This window comes from Morus notabilis, unplaced genomic scaffold (genome assembly GCF_000414095.1).
Source record: "Morus notabilis unplaced genomic scaffold, ASM41409v2 Scaffold306, whole genome shotgun sequence".
Taxonomy (NCBI): Eukaryota; Viridiplantae; Streptophyta; class Magnoliopsida; order Rosales; family Moraceae; genus Morus; species Morus notabilis.
In genome coordinates this window covers 525,656-546,620 of record NW_010359946.1, presented here as the reverse complement: position 1 = coordinate 546,620, position 20,965 = coordinate 525,656, and the positions used below count along the sequence as shown (strand labels likewise).

The 20,965-nt window shown below is 33.6% G+C and overlaps 1 protein-coding gene and 1 pseudogene across 1 annotated transcript; one reads left to right on the top strand and one right to left on the bottom strand.

Moving 5' to 3' along the window:
• The first annotated feature begins 486 nt into the window (after positions 1-486).
• On the top strand, positions 487-3,028 carry LOC21405353 (annotated as a pseudogene).
• Positions 3,029-11,794: 8,766 nt separating this feature from the next.
• Positions 11,795-14,595, bottom strand: LOC21405351. Its single transcript, XM_010095523.2, has 3 exons — positions 14,236-14,595; positions 12,503-12,830; positions 11,795-12,197 (listed from the first exon to the last, which is right to left on the bottom strand). The coding sequence occupies exons 1-3, from the start codon at positions 14,384-14,386 to the stop codon at positions 11,996-11,998; spliced, it is 681 nt and encodes a 226-aa protein (XP_010093825.1). The 5' UTR covers positions 14,387-14,595; the 3' UTR covers positions 11,795-11,995.
• Between the last annotated feature and the right edge of the window lie 6,370 nt (positions 14,596-20,965).

The following is a 20,965-nucleotide window of genomic DNA, read 5'->3' as shown; positions in this document are numbered from 1 at the left end:
AAAGCTCTCACAAACAATCACATCTAACTTTTTTGCTACAGTAAAAAACTCTCACATAAAGTCAAATCTCAACTTGAATTTTAAACTCGAATCAGCAAAGTGAACGGGGCCTTATAATATGTATATATCTCTTTTATTGTTTCGTAGAGTTTACGAGAGAAGACTTTGAAAAAAGACTTGTACAGTTTCTTTTCTTTTTCCATTTTCATTCTAAAAGAAGATTCACATTCAGTCAACAACAGAGAAATATCGTGTTTATCCCAAAAATAAAAACAAAAAAAGAAAATCTTCAAATAATAAATAAATAGGAGAATTTTAACCATCATGAGATAGGAAAACGAGACCGCAATGAAGAAAGACTAGTCCTTCGTGGAAAGTCATAGAATAGAATGTGACACAGCAACAAGCAACCTTTCTCTCTTATCCTCTATACTATTTGAAGTGTGAAAAGAGTACTATTAGCTTGTTCTCCCATCTTTCTGGATCATGGCTTCAATATCTTTTATCTTCTTTTGCCTCTTCACGCTGTTTCTCATTGGCTCATGTGCAGACGAAAAGAATTGTAGCCAACGTATAAACTCTGGCTCTTCCCTTTCCCCAATAACTCACAACAACTCATGGCCTTCTTCTTCCGGAGACTTTGAATTCGGGTTCTATAGGCAAGGCGGTGGCTTTGCTATTGGAATTTGGCTGGTGGGTTCTGAGGAGACAACAGTTGTGTGGACCGCAAACCGAGATTATCCGCCACTAACCGTGAATGCAACGCATGTTTTCACCGATAAACTTCTTTTGATAACTGAGCAAGGACAGGAGATACTGATTGCTAATACCACGCGCACTGCATCGTTTGCATGCATGACAGATTCTGGGAATTTTGTTCTTTATGATGGCGATTCCGACGTTATTTGGGAGAGTTTTGAACATCCTACAGACACCATCTTGGAAGGTCAGATTCTACCTGTTAGGGGTCAATTGTTCTCTAGTATATCGGAGTCTGATCACTCAACTGGTCGGTTTCGTCTCAAGATGCAGGATGATGGAAACCTTGTTCTGTACCCTGTAAACACAGAAGATACATATATATTTGCATCCTGGGCCACCAATGTTTTTGGTGGAGGCTTCAAGTTTCACCTCTATCTTAGCACTACGGGCCTTCTATCAATAATCAACACCACTACTTCTAATAGCGTTCATAACTTGAGTGGTGCATCAACTTCTGCCGCCGACAACAACCAAAACAGCAGCACCTATCGTGCGACTCTCGACGCTGATGGAATTTTCCGATTATATTCTCATGCCCGTGATGGGAATGGGAAACTCCGGGCACCAACACGCGTCTGGTCGGCGTTGGAAAATCCTTGTGCAGTGAAAGGTTTTTGTGGCCTTGACAGTTATTGCACATACTATGATGCGCAGCCAAACTGTGTGTGTCTTCCGGGAACTGATTTTGCTGATCCAAGCAGTAGAACGTCTGGCTGCTTGACAAACTACACCGAGTTAGGCTGCAGACATGGCAAAGAAAATACATCATTTTATTACATCACTAGAATGGAGAATATGGTGTGGGGAGGTTTACCTTATACCCGAGAAGAAATGACCGTCGAAGAATGCAGCAAGTCTTGCTTGAAAGATTGCAACTGCGGCGCAGCTTTGTACAAGACCGGCTTATGTGCCAAACAAAAGCATCCATTGATATACGTTAGAAGGGATATTCGAGAATAAACTACGGCTTTCTTAAAGGTGGGCAAGATAAGCGGTGTCAAAAGCAGGAATGAGAAGTGGCCTTCTGTCGTGATCACAAACAAAACGGCTTTGGTGCAAATTCTTGTTTTAGTTTCTGGTTTTGTTCTTTTTTCATGCGTTTCCCTGGCGATCTCTGGAATTTTTATTTTCAAAATTCGAGTTCTAAGGTACAAAAAGCTGAGAGACATCCGAGCTATGGGCATGAATGACGAGGAGCTTACTTTGAGAGTCTTTTCATACAACGACCTCAAAAGAGCGACGAATGGTTTTAGCGAAAAGTTGGGGAAAGGCTCATTTGGAGCAGTTTACAGAGGGAGTCTAAACAAAGGTAGAAAACTTGTGGCAGTGAAAAGGCTTGAAAAGTTAGTTGAAGAAGGTGAAAAGGAGTTCCGAGCAGAGATGCGAGCAATTGGAAGAACTAACCACAAGAACTTGGTTCGGTTGTTGGGTTACAGTGCTGAGGGCTCAAAAAGGCTTCTGGTTTATGAATACATGAGAAATGGTTCCTTAGCAGATCTTCTTTTCAGTAAGGATTCAAGAGGTTTAGATTGGGATGATAGGGTGAGAGTTGCAATAGACGTTGCAAGAGGTATTCTTTATCTACATGAAGAGTGTAAAACCCCGATCATTCACTGCGATATTAAGCCACAAAATATACTGATGGATGATTTTTGGACAGCAAAGATCTCCGACTTTGGGCTGGCAAAGTTCCTAATGCCAGATCAAACAAGGACTTTCACAGGAATCAGAGGGACAAGAGGGTACTTGGCCCCGGAATGGCAAAAGAACGTTCCGATATCAGTTAAGGCGGATGTTTACAGCTACGGAATCATGCTGTTGGAGATTGTGTGCTGCAGAAGGAGCTTGGACGTTAATGTATCGGATGCAGACGAAATTGTTCTTGCCAATTGGGTTTACAAGTGCTTTGTTTCTAGAGAGCTGAATAAGCTTGTGGCTGGTGAAGAAGCTGATAAGAAGACTTTGGAGAATATGGTTAAGGTGGGTTTGTGGTGTATTCAAGATGAGCCGGCTCTTCGTCCTTCTATGAAGAGCGTAGTTTTTATGTTAGAAGGGATTAAAGATGTTTCTATTCCTCCTTGCCCAACTTCTTCCATTATGTAAAATGTAGCTCCTAAGTAAAAGCTTATAATTCAAGTTGTCTTTGTGCTTTGTGTCTAGTTACCAGTTTCTCTTCCATGAGTGCCTATGTAGTTGGCTCTCTGACTTGTGGAATGTGTAGTTTTAGATTTGCAGCTACTGAATTTGCTATAAGCCTTGTTCACATCAACAGTTTCTCTTGTGCATTTTGTTTTGTAATTTTTTTTTTTTTATGTGGTTTGATGAGAAAATAAGAAGATGACAGTAATTAACCACTTCTGGTTAACAACCAAATATTTACTGTGAATGTACTTGGATAATTTATTTAAGCACACAGAATTTTTGGTAGGGTACGAAAAATATACCATATTGGTAAAACACAGTCCAAATCGTGCAATAATTCAAAATTTATTGACGAATTGGTTTGGTTTAATTCAGAATGGATCACAGTTTGGCAGTTTTATGCCAACAAGACTACGTAGCTCGTGGCAGGTTCACTCTATTCTTTTCAAATTCATCTCATCTGATTCGTTTTTAAAATTTTTAATATGCATGATTAGTTTCCTTTAAAATAAAATTGTGACGGGAATGTCACTGCTCTAGATTCGGTGCTTCTTATTCTTTCCCTGTCTTCTCCCTAATCCAGATTCGTGGGAAACTGGGAATACAAGAAGAACCCCTTCTACCCAAAAAACAAAAAACAAAAAAAAACAAAAAAAACAAAAAAAAAAAAAGAAAAAAGAAGAAGAAGAAGAAGAAGAAGAATGTGCTCTTTGAATTTTGACGTATATGATTTGAAATTGGAAGGGATCCGTAGAATTTCGATGAAAAATTAAATTGTCAAGCTGTAGCCTACGGTAGTAAGTTAGATAATGGCCATATGATTATTATTTTCCCTTAGCTTATAAATGCCTTAATAAGGCAAAACTTGGGCAAAATAAAACATAAGATGTTCTTCTTGTTCTTCCCCTTTATTATTATCCCTATCCCCCAAGCCACTAAAGCACAAGAACAAGCCTTCTCAACAAAAGCCTACAAAAACTATCCAAAAAGACTTGTGATAAGGTCTTAAGTATTCTCCCTATCTTTCATCATTATTTCGCGGAGTTAACGAGTGAAGACTTTGGAGCAAGACTTCCACAATTTCTGTCCATTTATCATTTTTATTTCCAAGAAGACTTGCATTCGATCAAAAGTCCCCCACCCCCATAAGAATTTTTAATGTACTATATAAATAGAAATCGTAGGACCTCACGCGGATAGTGCACTTTCTAACAATCAAATCAAATTATATTAAAAAAGTATGCATAACAGTTCATATTATATATCTAATAAATAAAAAGCAAAGACTCACCGATAGTCATTTTTTCAAGCCTACCATAGAGATCTCCATATATACCTTATCAATTGTCATCCATTATTTATTTTACGGGAAGACTTTTGTAATAACACTTGTGAAAAGATGTTTAATGTCTTAGTCTTCTCCCCATCTTTCTTCTTGCTTCATAGAATTTAGGAGAGAAGGCTTTGCGGAAAGAGTTTGTTTCTTTTTTTTCTTCTCATTTTTCTTACGAAGGAAGACTCACATTTAGTCAATAGAGAAATATCGTGCGTACCGATAGAAATATAATCATTAAAAACTTGTCCATATATTTATATATATGTATATATCTTTCTTTTGTTGTTACATAGAGTTTACGAGAAAAGACTTTAAAATACTTGTTTCTTTCTTTTTCTCATTTTTAATTTTAAAGAAGACTCACATTTAGTCAACAGAGAAATATCGTGCTATACTAATAGAAACGTAATCATTAAAAACTCATCCATATATTTATAATATGTGTATATCTTTCTTTTATTGTTTCGTAGAGTTTACGAGATAAGACTTTGAAAAAACACTTGCACAGTTTATTTCCTTTTCCCATTTTCATTCTGAAAGAAGATTCACATTCAATCAATAGAGAAGTATCATGTTTATCCCTAAAAAAACAAAAATAGAAAATCTTCAAATAATAAATAAATATGATAATTTTAACCATAGTGAGATCGGAAAATGAGACTGCAAATTTGAACTCATTGTGGTTAGCATTGAAGAAAGACTAGTTCTTCGTGGAAAGTCATAGAATGTGACACAACAAGAAGCAAATAATTACACCATTTACTTTTTACTCTTGATTTATAACCTTTTTAGTTAAATAATTATACTAACAAAAATGTATTTATCAAGAATAAATAATAAAGGTCCAGACTCATCAACTCTCAAAAGTGAATTCTCCATTTTTCAAAAATTTATGCAATTTCTTGTTTTTACTGGTCGTATCTAATTTTGAGCAAGATAAAGAAAGTGTGATGACTTTATTTCTATATAATTTAATATATGCTCCAACCTAGTGATGCATTTACTTTAAAGGAAGATTTTTTTTACAACACTTATCATGTGACGGTCTTTTCTTTTTGTTCTAATGGCTTTTTTTATTCCACCGAAAACATCTTACCATCTAAAGGAAAGAGTTGTCTCTTTCTTTTTCTCATTTTTATTTCAACGGAAGACTCACATTTAGTCAACGGAGAAATATTGTGCCATTAATCACTGATGAAAACATAGTCATTAAAAATTCATCTATATATTTATATATTTGTATATATATCTTTTTTTGTTGTTTGTAGAGTTTACAAGAGAAGACTTTGACAAAAGACTTGATTTCTTTCATTTTCCCATTTTTATTTTGAAAGAAGATTCACATTCAATCAACAGAGAAGTGCCCTGTTTATCCCTAAAACAAAAACAAAAAAGAAAATCATTAAATAATAAATAAATAGGAGAATTTTAACCATAGTGAAATAGAAAAATGAGACCGCGTATTTGAACTCGTTGTGATTAGCAATGAAGAAAGACTAGTCCTTCATGGAAAGTCATAGAATGTAACACAGCAAGAAGCAAATAATTACACCATTTACTTTTTACTCTTGATTTATAATCTCTTTAGTCAAATAATTATACTAACAAATGGTATTTATCACGAATAAAAGGTAAACGTCCAGACTCATCAACTCTCAAAGGTGAATTCTCTATTTTTAAAAAATTTATGCAATTTCTTGTTTGTACTGGTTGTATCTAATTTTGTGCAAGATAAAGAAAGTGTGATGACTTGATTTCAATATAATTTAATATATGCGTCAACCTAGTGATGCATTTACTTTATGAGAGAAGACTTCGCAGAAAGACTTGTTTCTTTCTTTTTCTCATTTTTATTTCGAATGAAGACTCACATTTAGTCAATACAGAAATATCGTGTCATTAAGTACCGATAGAAACGTAGTTATTAAAAATTTATCCATATATTTATATATATGTATATATCTTTTTTTGTTGTTTCGTAGAGTTTACGAGAGAAGACTTTGACAAAAGACATACACAGGTTCTTTCCTTTTCTCATTTTTATTTTGAAAGAAGATTCTCATTCAATCAACAAAGAAGTGTCGTGTTTATCCCTAAAACAAAAACAAAAAAAGAATATCTTCAAATAATAAATAAATAGGAGAATTTTAACCATAATGAGATAGGAAAATGAGACCGTAAATTTGAACTCGCTATGGTTAGCAATGAAGAAAGACTAGTCCTTCGTGGAAAGTCATAGAATGTGACACAACAAGAAGCAAATAATTACACCATTTACCTTTTACTCTTAATTTATAACCTTTTTAGTTAAATAATTACACTAATAAAAAGGTATTTATTAAAAGTAAATAGTAAACGTCCAGACTCATCAACTCTCAAAGATAAATTCTCCATTTTTCAAAAATTTATGCAATTTCTTATTTTTACTGATTGTATCTAAACTTTAATTTTGTGCAAGATAAAGAAAGTGTGATGACTTGATTTCTATATAATTTAATATATGCGTCAACTTAGTGATGCATTTACTTTAAAGGAAGACTTTCTTAACAACACTTATCATGTGATGGTCTTGTGCATTTTGTTATAAGCCTTGTTCACATCAACAGTTTCTCTTGTGCATTTTGATTTGTAATTTTTTTTATGTGGTTTGATGAGAAAATAAGTGTTAGCGTTTATGCCCTTAGGAATAAATGTAACAATATTCCTTGAGATATTTTGATTATTAATAAAGATTTATTTATTTTATATATCTATGTATTGTCCTCTTTATGTTCATAATAGTTGAATGTATGATAAGCAAACTGAAAGTCTAAGACTGTCATTCTAAATCTTTAGGTCATGCATGTAATGTGAAGAATATGCGGAAGACAAGAATCTAAAGATGGTAGTCTAAATCTTATGATCCACAATCGAGGGAATAAAGTTGGGCGCTTTATTCATGTTAAGATTGTTATGTTGTCTACTTCCTAACGGATACGGCTTGTCTTGGTCGTCGGAGGTGGGACTCCATGGGTGGAGACATTGATATAGTTTCTAATGGTGAAATCTATATTGGATCGGACTAAAGTTGAATTGTTTTAATTAATAATTCTGTTTGAATAAAATAATTCACTTTTGACGAATTATATGTTGTCATCTTAATCCTGAGATGGATGATGAACCTGTATACTTGACTTGTATCCTTTGATGTACTAAAGGGAGACATCCTGACATTATGTAAAGGTACGCTTGCCGGTACATTGGGGGTATGACTCGTGTATGCGTAGATTCGTTATTCATAGATAGTGGAATCCATAGCTCCTATAAAGAGTCAATGATATCATCTTATGCATTATCAGTGGATTGAAAAATATGAGCGCTCAGCCATTGGACTACTCTGTGTTATCTAATGGTTTACTGTTTGTAATGATACGAATAGTATTTTTCCGATAGTATGATAATGGAACATAAGATAAATGTAATCGGGAAGGTAAAACGGAACTTAACCTCAAGTCGATTATGGATATCCTATGGGGATGATACACTAATATATTGAGTCATGGACTAGAGCTAATCAGACCTTTGTAAATACACTATATAAATCGAGAGTGCAGCTCTAGGCTTGTAGTGGAATAGCGCTAGAGTTTTATAATCATGAGACGGACTTGTTGTTTACAAGTAGCGTTGTGATTATAGGAGCTTGATTTACATATGTCAGGTTCAACGAGAGGTTCAAAGTTAATTCATGGGTGAATTAATTGATAAATTAATTCTAGATAAATTGGTTGAATTATTGTTTTAAGAGTTGTTTAATATGGGAAGACTATTATATGACTGTTTTGATCAGGCAATTTCTCTATTGGGTTGCTTGAATCAAAATTAAGGCTATATGCAAGTTTCCCGTATTGAAAAACTAGGAAAAATAACTTTCGTCAGTGTAGACAGGTCGACCGGTTGGGTCGACCGGTGAGTTATAACGTCTCTGTCACCGGTCGACCGGTTGTAACGTAAAATGCATGCTGACGTGGGAAAATCGACTCTGGATGCGATTAGAACTTTGGGAAACCTAATTGTTACGGAAGTATGACTTCTAAAACACTATAAATAGCCTATTAAGTCACATTACTCCTTAGATCACTTGAAAGATTTTTTGGAGGCTATTGATAAAAGATTCTTGAGAGGAAAAATTGTTTAATTCTCAAGAACAATTTTTCGTTTGGCTCTCTTGTGATTGGAAGGAGATCAAGAATACCTAGAGGAGATTAAATGACGGGTGCCCACCCGCACACCGATCGTGGAAACGAGAATAGCAAAGAAGACCAGTTGGTTGAGGCTCTTCCGGTTGCTATTTGGAACGCTTAGATCTGTCAGACGTGCAGTTTCCTAAAATCTCAAAAGGGATGTTTTAGATCTTTAGTATTTATGTTATATAGCATCATGAACATGTTCTTGTTTGGCTTTGACGTTGATTAAAATTTTTAAATTCCGTTGCGCACTCGATGCTATTAATTTTTCAACAATTGGTATTAGAGCCATGGTTATTTGTTCATGATTATGCTATGTACATAGATTTGTGATCTAAAAAATATCTCTTTTATGCTTGAATTGATATTTTAGAGAGATGGCATTCTAAGGTTTCTATATTATGTTGTTGTCATGAATATATGGTGAATGAATGATTAAATAATTATTATTAATTATTATTTATAAATTATCAATGATTATTCATTATTTAATTTTTACCGAAGAATTATGGGACGGTGGCTGGTCCTTTGACTACGCAACTCAAGAAAGATCAGTTTGGGTGGAATCAAGAGGCCGAGGAGTCATTTGTGGCATTGAAGAAGGCCATGACTACGGTTCCGGTGTTGGCCTTACCGGATTTTTCTCAGCCATTTGTGGTTGAGACGGATGCCTCCGGCTATGGCCTAGGGGCTGTGTTGATGCAAAATGGTCGTCCAATTGCCTTTTACAGCCATGTTTTGTCTCCTCGAGGCAGGGCACGTTCAATTTACGAGCGCGAGTTGATGGCAATTGTCTTGGCAGTGCAGAAATGGCGACCATATTTGCTTGGAAGGCGTTTTGTCGTTCGCACCGACCAACAGAGTTTGAAGTTTCTGTTGGAGCAGCGACTGATTAGTACTGAGCACCAAAAGTGGGTTACTAAACTGTTGGGATATGACTTCGACATCCAATACAGGCCAGGCATAGAGAATAAGGCTGCTGACGCGCTTTCTCGGGTGGAAAGAGGGCCTTCGTTGTGCACGCTATCGTTTGCACACGATTTGGATTATGGAGTGATACAGCAACAGGTGCTGTCGGATTCCCGGCTAAGGGGCGTTTATCAGGCTTTATTGCAGGGGGACACCAGCTATCCTGGTTTGTATGATTGCATATAATATGATTTGCTATATATGTGATAACATGACATGTAGAATAGGGAGTGCCGCTCATTAAAATTGTTCATGCATATTTCTTAACATAAAACCTTATTTTTCCAAAAGATTGAGTGGGTGAGGGTTTTTTTTTTTTTTTTTGAAGAAAAGACCCATGGCCTCCATTGTTGGTCTGCAGGTAACACATGGTGATACCGACCCCTAGGAAGGGATTCATTATGTACCGGTGTGGATCTCCGAGTGGATAATTTATTTGAGCATATTTTATGGTTGTACACCCCTAGGTGACAATTGTAAAATATGGATCAAATAGTTGAAACGATGGTTATACACTCAAGATTAATTTATTTACTAATCTCCCCTAGGAGCTCTGCTAATTAAATTAATGGCCAAAGAAAATGATTATCAATATATGCTGGACAGAGATTGATTCGGATGGTATATATTGATTGGAGGGAATCCGTGTTCCAAATTAAATTTTGTATGATCTCCCCTAGGAGACTTACAAAATTTTGAGTTTGGAATTATCGTTGTGAGGTTGTGATTTTTTTTTTCAAGGTTTTGACACACAAACATATTTGTTGCATTATAACATGTATATATGTTTGATTACTAAATGTTTATGCAAGTTTGCTTATACTAGATATATGAATGTTTATTGTAGATCAAAATGTCTTCTAGCGCATTATCGTCGATACTTAATAAACACAATTTAACTGGCGAGAATTTTACCGATTGGAAAAGGAACCTAAAGATCGTCCTAACCTTTGAGAAACTGAATTTCGTACTGAATACACCTTGTCCTCCAGAGCCACATGTTGATGCTCCTAATGAGGTTTTTGTAGCGTATCAACGCTGGAAGGACTCTGACGATATGGCTCGCTGTTATATGATGGCGAGCATGTCCACTGTGCATGCTGACATGGGAAAATCGACTCTGGATGCGATTAGAACTTTGAGAAACCTAATTGTTACGGAAGTATGACTTCCAAAACACTATAAATAGCCTATTAAGTCACATTACTCATTAGATCACTTGAGAGATTTTTTGGAGGCTATTGATAAAAGATTCCTGAGAGATAAAATTGTTTAATTCTCAAGAACAATTTTCCTTTGGCTCTCTTGTGATTGGAAGGAGATCAAGAATACCTAGAGGAGATTAAACGACGTGTGCCCACCCGCACACCGATCGTGGAAACGAGAATAGCAAAGAAGACCAGTTGGTTGAGGCTCTTCCGGTTGCTGTTTGGAACGCTTAGATCTGTCAGACGTGCAGTTTTCTGAAATCTCAAAAGGTATGTTTTAGATCTTTAGTATTTATGTTATATAGCATCATGAATATGTTCTTGTTTGGCTTTGACGTTGATTAAAATTTTTAAATTCTGCTGTGCACTCGATGCCATTAATTTTCCGACAATAAGAAGGTGACAGTAATTAACCACTTCTGGTTAACAACCAAATATTTACTGTGAATGTACTTGGATAATTTATTTAAGCACACAGAATTTTTGGTAGGGTATGAAAAATATACCATATTAGTCCAAATCGTGCAATAATTCAAAATTTATTGACGAATTGGTTTGGTTTAATTCAGATTGGATCACAGTTTGATAGTTTTATGCCAACAAGACTACGTAGCTCGTAGCAGGTTCACTCTATTCTTTTCAAATTCATCTCATCTGATTCGTTTTTAAAATTTTTAATATGCATGATTAGTTGCCTTTAAAATAAAATTGTGACGCGAATGTCACTGCTCTAGATTCGGTGCTTCTTATTCTTTCCCCATCTTCTCCCTTTCCTCTTCCTAATCCCTAATCCAGATTCGTGGGAAACTGGCAATACAAGGAGAACCCCTTCTGCCCAAAAAACAAAAAAAAAACAAAAAATAAAAAAAAAGAAGAAGAAGAATGTGCTCTTTGAATTTTGACGTATATGATTTGAAATTGGAAGGGATCCGTAGAATTTCGATGAAAAATTAAATTGTCAAGCTGTAGCCTATGGTAGTAAGTTAGATAATGGCCATATGATTATTATCCCTATCCCCCCAATCCACTAAAGTACAAGAACAAGCCTTCTCAACAAAAGCCTTCAAAAACTTTCCAAAAGTGAAATTTATGTGCCAAATTTTTTGCTTAGTTTGCCTGAAAGGTAACTAACGTGGGACAGTAAGAAAGAAAGGGAAAAGGAAGAGAGAGTTGTATACAAGAGAAAGCCAGAAAGGAGAGAAACTCACCACAGCTCAGCCACTGTAGACACTGTAAATCGGACAGCACATTCTCAAACAGTTCTACTTAATACAGCTAAAAACTCATTATCTAATAGTTTTTTTTTTTTTTTTTTTTTTTGCCAAAATACACATTTGGAGGACCAATTTGAAACTTCAGACAATGAGTTTCCTATGCAAATGCTCTCCGGTGGAACCACCATCTCCATCATGATCATGAAAAATGAGTGTCAAGACGCCTACCAAACACAGCACTGAACCTACCAGAAGCTTGTCGTATCGCTCCACCCAATGAAACTTAAGCTGGCTTGCGCCGTAGAATGACAGAGCGACCAGTGAAGTCATCACAGCTATGGTGCTGCAATTCAAATATCAAATTGTGAGAATTATGGGGCAGGTGGCGCAATGTGTTAACAAACAAAATAGGAGATCCAGAATTGACAAAATGCTCAACTGTTGATTAGATAATAAGAATCGCTTGATTACATTACATTTTTATGGAGACAACAACAATTTAAAAGTAAAAAATAAAAATAAAGCACAAGCTAAGAGCTTCACTCTTGATTGATTGATTGTGAGAATTTCCACAACCAAGTTGATGATAATCAAATAAGTCAAAAAAAAAAAAATGAAAAATGAAAAAGGACTAAATAGTTACACTACCTGAATAGCAGTACTATAATAGCAAGTACCATCATGGAAGATGAATTCCCAACAGCAAGAAATACTGGAAGCGTAGTGGCACAAGGAGACAATGCGGGAACAAGAACCAGCCCGGCAACGGCCATTTTTTCCATGGGTTGGTTGTGAGAATGACTGTGACCACCCCTTCCAGATAAAAATAACAAAATATAACTGCCACCAAGGACTACAAGCAAAAGTGAAGCAAGCTTGTGCACTGTTTCTTCGCCAGCAATTGTATTTGCCATGGTTACTGCTGTTATGCCAAGAATTGAAGTCGATATGACGTGCAAGATTGCTCCAAATGCAGCTGCAAACCAAGATCAAAGAAAGCAAAGATGGGTCCAAAAACACTAGAACAGAAATTTTTAAATACAGATTTCGACAACTTCTTCAGAATAACTAGAGTCACATATACTATGATCTATCAACAAAACTTTGGCATAAATGACAAAAGAAAACTCCGGTCTTGAGCTTTATAATGAAATCAATAAAATTCAACGTTTCACGTCAATCAATGTTGGACAAAATACATCATCCTATAAAAATATGATCTCATACACTTACTTTTTAGGTAGGCTACCTCGAACAACCCGTCAGCTTCACTATAATCGTAGTGCAATATTATGTTCCAGAACAGATTGTTTGGTACATGTTAAAAGTATAAGACTATTCACCTCTTAACAGCTTAAATTTTTAAGATGCATTGATAAACTAACATGATATTAGAACGGAAAGTCTTGAGTTTAAACCCCCATAATTTCACTCTTTATCCCCATTTTAATAGTCATCGTGTGTTGGGTCTTTAATACATCTCGGCTTAAATATTCATGTGTTGAGCTTTTCAATTAATTTACTCACACGATTGCTCATTATTCAATCTACAAATGAGGGGGAGTGGTAAAGTATAAAACTATTGTTGACTCATCTCCTAATAACTTAAACTTTTGAGATAGATTGATAAACTAATATGATATTAGAGTGGGAGATCCTGAGTTTAAACCCCGTAATTGCACTCTTTATTCTCATTTAAATTATTATTATGTGTTGAGTCTTTAATATATCTCGAACTTAAATATTTATGTGTTGGACTTTCTAATTAATTTACTCACATAATTACCTATTGTCTAGTCCACACATGAGGAGGAGTATTAAAATATAAAATTATTATTGACTCACCTCCTAACAATTTTAACTTTTGAGATAGATCGGTAAACTAACATTAGAAAAGTTGTGGAAGGGGTCTAGGATTAAGTTCAAATATAAGCAAGACACACAAATCCCCCTAAAGGGCCCAACGTTTTTGGTGATCTTTTCTGTTCCAAGTTCATTGATCTATTACTCCCAACACAGAAAAATGGACCACAAATTCACAGAGAGAAACCTCTAGAAACATTAATTACGAAAAACAGGTTCATGAAATCTAATCTAAATAAGCTAAACGCAAGTACAAACCCCAGAATCAGTCAAATGCAAACCAAGATACGTGTAAATAACCAAAAACCCAATAAAATAAACAAAACGCCCAAATATCCATCCTTTCACGACAGCTTCTTCCAATGCACACAAACTGTTCGCAAAAATGCTCGATAGAAGCATAATTCAACGGAAATAAATCGCAAAACAAGCAGAACTGGAAATAAGAAACTGAAGAGCAAAGAGAAACGATAATGGAAGCCATAGATCTGGAAGTAAAAACAAAATGGAGAACGTACTGACGAAGAGAGTGCGAGAGAGAGTCCATTTCTGGGCACGGCCGACGATGGAGAAAGGGAGCCAATGCGTGGGGATGAACGAGTGGAGAAGCGACACCGTCGCGATTCCTCCGATCGTCGACAGATCTTCCGCGCTGAAACCTCCTTCCATTTTCGGACACTCTAAACAACAGACGAATTTGAAAAAGAGTTTTCTTTTCTTGGAATTTGGGACTGAGAAATTGGGGCTTCGAGCTCTTCTGATTAGTGCTGTAATTTTGGATCGCCGTCGGCGACCACCTAAAAAAATTAAATTTGTGCCCTTTGTCTGAACCTGCCGCCTAAGAAATTTTGGCTGCCTGTTCGAACCCGAAAATGATATTGAATTAAAGCCCAATTTGGCAGTCCGAACCCGGATAATATATATATATATATACATAATGTTAATTATTAATTGTATTTGTATATAAATTATTATTAAGTTATTTATTATAAAAATCATATAAAAACTATAATTAAGATTAAAAATTTAAAATTAACACACACTATTAAGTATTAATACAAATCAATTTAAAAAATTAGAATTATTTATTAATTTTTAATTTGTAATTCATAATTGTCTCGTTAATAACCTTATCAAAAGAAACTTAATTAGGATAAAAATTTAGTAAGAAAAAAATAGTGCAATCATTTTGTGCCGAATTACAAATTTTACAAAATTATAAAATCTAAATATTACAATTACAATGCCCAAAGTAAATATATATTTAGAAAATTTTTCCCTCAAATTCGGATCTAACGGCTATTTCTTGGAATCAACGAGTCAAGTTCAGGCTGAAAAAAAGAGCCGTTGGTCGGCGGCCTTTCAGGAGGCGGTTCAGGTCGGGCGCCAATGTTCAAAAAACTAGCCATTGATCGAGCTTCGGGCAAATCGGGCTTGAATTCAGGCTTGAGGGAAAAAAAATCGGCAGTCAAAGGTCGAGAGCTTTCATTCGGCGGCGGGCTTCAGCGATATTAATTTTTCTCAGGCAGCCCGAGCCCAAGAAAGTACAAGAGCAGGCGGCCTTATGTGCCTGCCCAAAGTTCCATCAATAATTCTAATGAGTATTTCTTTTAGACTTGGAAATTTGTGCAAATGTTATTTCGGGCAGGATTCAGTGTTTGTTCATTTTTTTATTATTTATTATATTTTTTTTAAGATTTGAAAAGCACAGGGTTAAGAATGTGGAAGATAATGTGCGTGTTTAGAATTGTTTTTGAAAACGATTTTTACATATTTTGAGAAACAAAAAATAAAAATGAAAACGAAACGACGTTTGTTTAGTAAATATTTTGAAAAAGAAAAAGAAAGCGAAAACAGTGAGAATGATTTTTGTGAAGGAATTAGAAAACATTTGAAAGTTATTTTCACTTTTCTATTTTTATTTTTTTAATATTTATCAATAATATTATAATATATTAATTAATAAACACGATTTTACATTTTTATTATACTCAAAACAATCTCTTAAAAAACTAACTAAATGCAATTTCAGAATCGGTCTCAGAATGATTCTCAAAACAAACTCATTTTTACTTTTTATTAAAAATAAAATCATTTTAAAACCTATTCTAAACGCACCAATTTTTGAATAGTTTTTAAAATAAATTTTAATTCTTTGTTGAACCTTACATTTTAGTTATTTAGAAAATATATCCTCCATTTTCTTATTCTTAAAAATATATACCCCTCATCACATTGCATTTAATAGGAATTTCAAAACAAAAACAAAAAATAAAAAGAATTGTATACTTTTTTTAAGAAAAGGATTGTATACATTTTTCAGTCATATTTTAAGTTTTAACTACAAAACGACCAAACATCCTTAACAAAAAAAGAAATATCAAAACAAAAAGAAAAATCTAAATTTAAAAATTTAAGAAGTGAACAAAGGTATGCATTTGTGTTTTGTTTGTTTATTTTTTTTTTTTGTCTTTTCCAAAATTTGGATTTTTATATTTTTAAGGGTCATTGTGTCATTTTATTAGTCCAATACCTGTTATGGAGAAAAAATATACATTTACAAATTAGTCAAATATTATGTCATTTTTATTAGTGTGTGTATATATCGAGAGAAAAAGTACACATTCACCTTAAAAAAAAAAAGTTCATGAACAAAGAGCATTTGGCCATCAAACTTTTATGATTTTGACTTATATAGATGGGTTGTTTGGTTGGGGGATTCATTTTCTGATTTGAATTATGATTCGTGGTTATCTATAATATTTTTTCTTATAAAAAATACACGTAAATCAAAAATAATTTTAATCACATGATTTTAATCTATGAACTAAACATCTAAGTATTATTTTTTGTCTTTTTTTTAATAAACTAGTAATAGGGGCACGTGCCAAGGCACGTGCTGATTGATAACCAATATTATGAGATCAACGAGGCACATATCAGGCTTTAAAAAATGCTAGGAAAAAAAAAAGTTCAGTACTATGGGTGTTAGATGCAACTTTTACAGTTTTGGAAAAAAATAAAAGAAAACGTCAAAACTCATTAAATAAGTTTTTTACATCTTAATTACTGATAGTGTGGGTCCGTTTGGTACCTAGATTCGCTCCCTGATTCGAATCATGATTCGTAGTTCGCTACAGTATTTTCTCTCACAAAAAATACACGTAAATCGAAAATAGTTCTAATCACATGATTTGAATCCATGAACCAAACGGACCCATTTTAAGATAAAAGTACATAAAGAATACAATATTTACATATTTTTATAGGGAAATAATAGTGGACTTTTCTTATTGCATCTATTGACAGTCTAATTATTATTTTTTAAATACTTCTTTTTAAGACAATTTTTTATTACTGAATTACCTATTAATTAAATTACTTTTAGGGACGATAATATTTTAAAAATAATATTACTCCTGATACTACCCTTTTAAAATAATAAAAATTATTATGCCCTACTCTTTTCAAAGGAATAGGGATGAATTCTAACGTTAAAGAGTCTACTTTTTTCAAAAGAATAAGGATGAATTCGAACGTTAAAGAGTCTCTCCACAGAAAGTACCGTTTAGTTCGCTAATTCGAGTTTTTAATTCGAGTTGAGATGTGATTTTATGTGAGAGTTTTTTACTGTAGCAAAAAAGTTAGATGTGATTGTTTGTGAGAGCTTTTTACTGTAACAAAACTCGAATTCTAAACTCGAATCAACGAAATGAACGGGACCAGTATATTCATGATTCGTAAAAAAAAAAAAAAGATTCATAAAAGTACATAGTTTATTTGAAAAATATAAATATTGTAATGATTAATAAATAAATAAACATATCAATTAATAATAACCAAAAGCTAACACTTAATATTTACATACTTATTTAGCATCGCATGTGAGATGTTCTTAATTATATGTTAAAAAATAATAATTTGTTTAAATGGTGCTCGTTTTAGCATTACCATACTAACACATTGATATAACATTGCATTTGAGGTTTAACAGTTAGTGAATGCTATTAAATTAATCGTTGACATGGTTTGAAAAATGATAATCTTTGTCTTTTTATGTATAAATTTTATGTCCAAAATGCATTTTGCTAAAATTGAAGATTTTGGATCTATTATGTAAGAAAAGAACAATTTGGAGTGTAACAGACAATTTACTCAAATAAATTAGTGATATTAAAAAAACAACATACATAAATGAAAAAAATTAGAAAATGGATAAAACAATACAAAAAAGAACATAGAAAAAAAAAGTATAATAACATTGTTGTAGGTTAAAATCCAAATTCTCCATTCATATATTTCTTAAAATAAAAAAAAAGTAGAAATATAAAGCGTAAATCAATTAAGCACTTTGAGTTTAAGTATTTTTTCTCTATTTTTTTCTTATATATATAGATGACTTTTTAATGGTTATAATTTTATCAGTGGTTATTACTAAATATAAAAATTTAATTATCGTAAGATGATTAGAATTTAATCTCGTTAATTGATATATATATATATATTAAGGTAGACAATAAGAAAAGAATAGAATTGTTTTTACATAACGGTTTAGCAAAGGAATATTTTTACGATTATGAATAAACAGTAAACAAGAAAGAAAGAAAATGGATCAAGACACTATTCAATAAGATTCAAAACACAAAAAATAAATAAATAAAAAGGAAGAAAAAAGCCAATATCATTATATATATATACACGTGTCCCAAGAATAAGGAAACATATTACTCGTTCATTTCACCGATTCGAGTTTTCAGTTTTAAGTTTCTACAGTGAAAAGCTCTAAGAAAATGTCACATCTAACTTTTTTTTGTGCTACAGTGAAAAGCTCTCAGAAAATGACACATCTCAACTCAAATTGAAAACTCGAATCCGCGAAGTGAACGAGGCCAGGAGTTATCGAACTATAAGGAAAGATATGGACTAGTGGGGCAAACAAATGAAAGAAAAAAAAATAAAGAAGGAAAGTCCGGACAAAATTGTTTAAAGAAAAGAAAGGGGAAAAAAAAGTGAAGCTAGCAGGTCAAACGCCTCCTGCTAACTTATCCGTCCTTTTTATATATAGTCAGATTTACTTCTCGCATTAAATAACAAAATATTTATAATATACAACAGAGATCATCACGTATCATATAGCAATTAAAAATCTTACATGATATAGTTACAGCAAGTGCAAAATGTTATAACTTAAAAGATAACATTTTGCACTTAATATGACTATGTCTATAAAATCTCAAAGTATCACACATGGATACATGATTATTTTTGCCAAATTATAAAAAACAATCGCCAATTTAATGGTCATGGATTAAAATTGTTAAAAAATAAAATTTTGAGAGTAGTTTTTGAAAATAAAAGGTTCATATAGTAAAGAATTACAATATTTAAAGTCTAATTTTCGATTTGGTTCATGGATTAGAACCATGTGATTAGAACCATTTTCGATTTACGTGTATTTTTTGTGAGAAAAAATACTGTAGTTAACCACGAATCATGATTCGAATCAAGAAATGAATCTCCCAACCAAACAACCTATAAGAACCAACAACGCTAATAACCTACTTTTGAGCAAGTATATATATTTGCCTATTGAATGTAATATGATGTACATTTGCAATTATGAAACAAACAAAGAAACAAAGAAAAATGTATCTTCTAAGTAGGGCTTTTAGTTTATTTGGTCACTTAACTATTAACTAGATGTGAATTTAATTCCTGAATTTTTTATTTTTTTATTTTTATTTTTTGGTTTAAAAAGCTCCACAAGCTTTTAAAATGGTTACAAAATAACCAAAATATATAACAAAAACTTTTTAAACAACACAAACCACATGCATTTTAGACCGCGTGGTCCAGTTCCATATTAGAACCCTTTGCCGATGGTCTAAAACTAGACAACAATATATCACAAATGCTAGATTGGATTTGAAAAATTTTATAAACAATCTAGACCAAAATGGGTGTGATATATATACACTTTTAGGTTCTTTTGTCCTTATACGATTTTAATTTTAATAGATGGTATGATTTTATTCATTTATTGCAATTAACTTTTATTTAGACTAAAACATATGAAATATAATAGCTAGAAAGATCCTTGCAAGCAACGGTCTAAACCTCGATTAAGCCAGACCATAGCGTTCAGAAATGGTTTGATATGGCTTGGTCCCATAGCTAGAAACAATCTAGTCCAGTATGGAACCATCCAAACCATTAAAACAGTCCGATTTAAAAATCTGACAGTTTGAGACCGGACCAAATTGTGCACAACCCTAATAGGAGTCATGTGACGTCGGAGGGAATTTTTGTAAAATCCGAGATTTTCAAATATAATTGTAACAACAATCTAATTAGAAATTTCTTTGATCCAATCAAGCCCAATTTGAAACTTAGTAAATCTATGTGTCTTATGGGTCTCTCGAGCCCGTTTAGTTCATGAATTAAAACCATGAGATTAGAACCATTTTTTATTTACGTGTATTTTTTGTGAGAGAAAATACTGTAGCGAACCATGAATCATGATTCGAATCAGAGAACGAATCTTCCAACCAAACATACTCTGAAAGTGTTGGAGGGATTGGATTGGCAACACGTGAAGATAATGATGTCTCTCATATTGAAAAGATACAGGGGACGAGGCTAGAGTCCTCACATTGAGAGGAAAAGGAACCATACCTAAAAAAAAGTTAAAAAAAAAGAGATAAATACTTTTTAAATGTATAAGTTTAGGTTTTACTTATTATTTTTAAATAATATATTTTTAATTAAATAATTATATTAATTAAAAATAAAAATCCAGACGGATAAGTTTGACGATTTTCTCAAGAAGTTATAAAAAGAGAAATTCGGCCCAAAAGAAAAACCCAGCCCGAGCCAACCGGGCCGATGTTAAAACTGCCCTAGATGATAGCACAAGCGTTCATATATAAGCACGAAACAAAGTCGCAGAAACATCAGCCCTTGCCCTTTTGCTCAGTCAGCCGTTGGAGCTCCTAAACAGAAACCCTAGACGACGACAAGAGAGGTTCTTCTCTTCTTCCTTCTCTGCACAATTTCCTCTTTTCCTCATTTCACTGCGTATTTATGGCCTTAATCATTCATAAGAGTTTAGGATCTGGTTGGTTTGTTTGTTTGTTTGTTTTGCAGATGGCGACAGTCCCAGGGCAACTGATTTGGGAGATCGTGAAGAAGAACAACTCCTTTTTGGTTAAGGAGTTCGGCAGAGGCAACGCCGGCGTTCGGTTCAGC